At 55.7% G+C, this 5473-nt stretch overlaps 1 protein-coding gene across 1 annotated transcript; it reads left to right on the forward strand.

The window, feature by feature from the left end:
* The first annotated feature begins 1743 nt into the window (after positions 1 to 1743).
* On the forward strand, positions 1744 to 4334 carry LOC139436054 (uncharacterized). Its single transcript, XM_071207241.1, has 3 exons — positions 1744 to 2781; positions 2863 to 3503; positions 3590 to 4334. The coding sequence occupies exons 1-3, from the start codon at positions 1899 to 1901 to the stop codon at positions 4283 to 4285; spliced, it is 2220 nt and encodes a 739-aa protein (XP_071063342.1). The 5' UTR covers positions 1744 to 1898; the 3' UTR covers positions 4286 to 4334.
* The last annotated feature ends 1139 nt before the right edge of the window (positions 4335 to 5473 follow it).

Raw genomic sequence — 5473 nt, forward strand, 5'->3', positions numbered from 1 at the left:
TACTTTTTCCCACCCTGGAGAAAGGTATGGGGAGTTGTCAGGGGACTCTACCCGCCTTTTGGAACACTATTTTCGGATACAATATATCCATTTTCACCCTTTTCTCTGGTTCTTCCAAAAGTTGAGTTGTACTTTTTCTGACTCTGGAGAAATGCAATGGGAGTTGTCACGGAATAACGAGACACTATTTTCGGCTAAAATGGTTGTCTGGAGGACCCCCAATCATGGTTCTCACACAACTTTAAGTTGTGAAACTGGTCTCTGGAGGAATTCAAGGGCAGTTTTCACAGAATAACGAGACACTATTTTGCGGCTAACATGGTTGCCTGTATGACCCCCACTCATGGTTCTCACAAAACGTTAAGGGCGTTCTCCCCGGCAACCCGCCAGCAGATGAAAACACACACCCCTCCGCCTCTCCACCTCTTCCGAGGGACGAGGGAACCGCGCGGGGGTCTGCTGGAGGCTACTGCCGGGTGCTCCGTCCTGCGCCTCACCGGGACCCTGACTCCAGCGCGGTGTGGCGGCCTCGCCCTGGCCGTCCACCGTGCGCCCTCTGGGTACCTGACTCCCCTGCCTCCTCTGGGGGCAGGTGAGAGGGGTTCAATGCCTCCCCGGAGGATACTGTTATCCCGGCAACCCGCCAGCAGATGAAAACACACACCCCTCCGCCTCTCCACCTCTTCCGAGGGACGAGGGAACCGCGCGGGGGTCTGCTGGAGGCTACTGCCGGGTGCTCCGTCCTGCGCCTCACTGGGACCCTGACTCCAGCGCGGTGTGGCGGCCTCGCCCTGGCCGTCCACCGTGCGCCCTCTGGGTACCTGACTCCCCTGCCTCCTCTGGGGGCAGGTGAGAGGGGTTCAATGCCTCCCCGGAGGATACTGTTATCCCGGCAACCCGCCAGCAGATGAAAACACACACCCCTCCGCCTCTCCACCTCTTCCGAGGGACGAGGGAACCGCGCGGGGGTCTGCTGGAGGCTACTGCCGGGTGCTCCGTCCTGCGCCTCACCGGGACCCTGACTCCAGCGCGGTGTGGCGGCCTCGCCCTGGCCGTCCACCGTGCGTCCTCTGGGTACCTGACTCCCCTGCCTCCTCTGGGGGCAGGTGAGAGGGGTTCAATGCCTCCCCGGAGGATACTGTTATCCCGGCAACCCGCCAGCAGATGAAAACACACACCCCTCCGCCTCTCCACCTCTTCCGAGGGACGAGGGAACCTCGCGGGGGTCTGCTGGAGGCTACTGCCGGGTGCTCCGTCCTGCGCCTCACCGGGACCCTGACTCCAGCGCGGTGTGGCGGCCTCGCCCTGGCCGTCCACCGTGCGCCCTCTGGGTACCTGACTCCCCTGCCTCCTCTGGGGGCAGGTGGGAGGGGTTCAATGCCTCCCCGGAGGATACTGTTATCCCGGCAACCCGCCAGCAGATGAAAACACACACCCCTCCGCCTCTCCACCTCTTCCGAGGGACGAGGGAACCGCGCGGGGGTCTGCTGGAGGCTACTGCCGGGTGCTCCATCCTGCGCCTCACCGGGACCCTGACTCCAGCGCGGTGTGGCAGCCTCGCCCTGGCCGTCCACCGTGCGCCCTCTGGGTACCTGACTCCCCTGCCTCCTCTGGGGGCAGGTGAGAGGGGTTCAATGCCTCCCCGGAGGATACTGTTATCCCCACGTTGTCGTACCCGAAACTGTCGGGTATCCTTTGGGAGAACCAGACTCTGGATGAACGTGAGGGGAGATTACAGGGATCTCTGCCCGCCTAACGAGTGCCTACATGGGACACCGCACCATGATGCAAATGAAAACAAACACCGATTTGAAGATAAGCTGAGTGCACCTTTCGTGAGTCTTTTCACGCTTACTTCTTTTTTACCCACGATTCTGGTGACATTTCCCGGTACCGAAATGCTCAAGAATACAGGTCGGATGGCGGTCCGTTGTCCGATCTGTAATAGTTCCTACCGTGCCCTGAGCAAGCACCTTCAGAGGCGCCATGGTGTGCGTAACTTGGATGAAAGAAAAATTCTGCTGTTGTTGGCCAACGGACGGACCAACATTAGGCTCCATCCCTGTACCATTCTGGGATGCGAGTACCGTGGCACAAGGCTGGATCGCCACTTGGCCAGAGACCATGTTGAGCTGGCCCGGGAGGAACTACATGTGGTTCAAAATCAAATGAAAATGACAGTGGCCAAGAAGGAGCTTTATGAACTCCGAATTACAAACCCCACCATAGAAATGATTACCGCTTGGGCTGTTGACACGGTGGCAGATGACGATATACTGTCACAACCTCCACCCTTGTCCCCGGTGAATGAATGTGACAACCCGGACTGCAAAGAATGGAGGCTGGAGGCAAACGCAGTGAGGGCTCAGCGGGACATATATGCTGCTGAGGTGAAATCCCTGCGCTGCAAGTTGCAGCAGAGGATAAAGCACAAGCGGCAGAGGATGGATCAGCGGGCCGGGGACATGCCCGCGTTCGATGGGGAGGAACGAGAGCGGGTCATTCTGAAGAAACGACCCCGAACAGAGTCGACACCAACGAGGCTGTCCAAGTCGAAAGGTCCCTCCTGCAGCAAGTCTCCTATTCCCGCCTGCAGCACGTCTCCCATTCCCGCCTGCAGCAAGTCCCCCACTGGCTCTCACACCCATTCATCCAGCTCCTCAGAGCCTGCATCCATGCATACCGAGGCCTCGTCAACCTCCCCTCCCATAAATTCCCCCTGGTTCTGGGGCAGGGGCCGGGGAAATATAATGCGGGACATCACATTCCCACGGATTATGGGTAAGTGTGTTGGCTATGTGACACATGCAGTTTCTGTAACACACCCTGTGTTGTCATTAAAGTACTGTTTATATTTCACAGAGGATTATCTGCAAGGATACCGGGAGCATTATGCAGGTATCGACCCACCAGTGAGGCTCCAGGAAAACACAGTCTCCAAACTAAGCAGAGTGAAGTCGTTCCTCAGTTTCATGGCACACGGTTTCAATCGCCTGTCTGACTGGCTCTTTTTGAGGGATCTCAAGAGGATACGCGGGTGGTCCCGGAGCCTGATGAAGTCAAGCCTTCAGGTCACGACCTCCGACTTCTACATCAAGAATATATCACACTTTCTCAAGTACATGGCCGACACACCGTGCAAGGGGAGCAGGCTCAGCCAAACCGACATGATTTTAATCAAACGGGAAGTAGTTGCCATCCTGAAGTCCCTGAAGAGAAAAGTACTTATCCACCAGATGCAAGTGAAGCGTGACAAGATGGAAGGTCTGCCGAGCCACAACGACCTAATGACATGCTTGACTTCGACCACCACTCGCATCCCTCAGCTCCTGGATGTGATGGCCTGCAATCCGACTACCGCAACCCGTACCCTGCTCTATGGGTATATGACTCTTCATTGGAGCTGCATTTACGGCCACCGTCCGGGGGTCTACTCCAACATGACCAACGCCGAGGTCCGAAAGGCGGATACAACTGGCACTGCCTTCGGCTACCTGGTTCATGTGAGTGCTATTAATCAATGCATTTATTCCGGCAGTTATATGCATGATTGACATTGTATTGACACTCTCTAACTCTGTCATAACAGGTAAGCAACCACAAGACGGCCAACGCGTTCGGGGAAGCGCAGCTGTACCTCACCGTAGAAGAATTTGGATGGATGAAGAGGTGGCTGGAAATTAAGGGTACGCTGACCTGCACCCAGAGCCGTTACTTTCTATACACAGAGGGGAAGAACCCGTTCAGGAAGCTTGCCTACTCCCTGAGGATGGCATGGGCTGATGTAGGGCTCCACGGTCCCATTAACTTCACCGACCTCCGCACAGTCCACGCCGATAATGCGAAGAGATTTCAAGACAAAGGCAACCGCCAAAGAGTGAGTGATTTCATGTGTCACAACACTGCAACTGCGGACACATTTTACGCGAATAATCCTTCTTTGAAGGAGGCTGCGGACATTCGGTTGCTCTTCACAGAGTCACTGCAAGCAGCGGCGGCGGCATCGACAGCAGCAGCAGCGGGAAATGAAGACACTTTTGCGGGTATTGACATCGACAGTGACAGCTCTGGAGAGGAGCACAGCCCGGCTCCCTACCAAGACTCCCTACCAAGACATGTCCCGAAGAGCGACCAGTCACTGGCCGAACACAGCCCCTCAGACATGGGTGAAGAGAGGGTGCCATACTCTGCCCCAACTTCACCCACTGTTGCCAGTGATCAACTTGTAAATATGCAGTGTGTTGTTGTAATCAGTCCCCTTGTAAATACGTTATATCCTGTGTGAATGTATTTATTACTGTCAATATTACTGTAAATAAAGTTTGTTAAAATTACTAAGTGTTCTGTTTTTAAAGCCCACTATGGTTTTTTTTCCTTTAAGATCCCCAGGGGCACGATATTCTGGTTCTGGTGGTAGCATGGAGGTGTTTAGTCCAAGTGAGGAGTGCTCAAGTGTGGGATGATTTGTAAGGTAGAAGAGGGTAAAAAAAGTTAAAGTGTAAACCTCCAGCAGGGCAGGTGGTGCTGTGAAGAGGGCCGACTATGGGTGCTGATGGGCGGACGGTAAAGCACCGCAAAGTAGACCCCCTTTAAGTGTAGCCAGGGGCACGAGAAACATCCTCCATGGAGGTTGTTGGGTGCTGCTGCTGTGAAGAAGGCCGACTATGGGTGCCGATGGGCGGACGGTAAAGCACTGCAAAGTAGACCCCCTTTAAGTGTAGCCAGGGGCACGAGAAACATCCTCCATGGAGGTTGTTGGGTGCTGCTGCTGTGAAGAAGGCTGACTATGGGTGCCGATGGGCGGACGGTAAAGCACCGCAAAGTAGACCCCCTTTAAGTGTAGCCAGGGGCACGAGAAACATCCTCCATGGAGGTTGGGTGCTGCTGCTGTGAAGAAGGCCGACTATGGGTGCCGATGGGCGGACGGTAAAGCACCGCAAAGTAGACCCCCTTTAAGTGTAGCCAGGGGCACGAGAAACATCCTCCATGGAGGTTGTTGGGTGCTGCTGCTGTGAAGAAGGCCGACTATGGGTGCCGATGGGCGGACGGTAAAGCACCGCAAAGTAGACCCCCTTTAAGTGTAGCCAGGGGCACGAGAAACATCCTCCATGGAGGTTGGGTGCTGCTGCTGTGAAGAAGGCCGACTATGGGTGCCGATGGGCGGACGGTAACGCACCGCAAAGTAGACCCCCTTTAAGTGTAGCCAGGGGCACGAGAAACATCCTCCATGGAGGTTGGGTGCTGCTGCTGTGAAGAAGGCCGACTATGGGTGCCGATGGGCGGACGGTAAAGCACCGCAAAGTAGACCCCCTTTAAGTGTAGCCAGGGGCACGAGAAACATCCTCCATGGAGGTTGGGTGCTGCTGCTGTGAAGAAGGCCGACTATGGGTGCCGATGGGCGGACGGTAAAGCACCGCAAATTACACCCCCCTTTAAGATTCCCAGGGGCACGAGATTCTTGAGGGTGTGATCA

This window comes from Pseudochaenichthys georgianus, chromosome 22, assembly GCF_902827115.2.
Source record: "Pseudochaenichthys georgianus chromosome 22, fPseGeo1.2, whole genome shotgun sequence".
NCBI lineage: Eukaryota > Metazoa > Chordata > Actinopteri > Perciformes > Channichthyidae > Pseudochaenichthys > Pseudochaenichthys georgianus.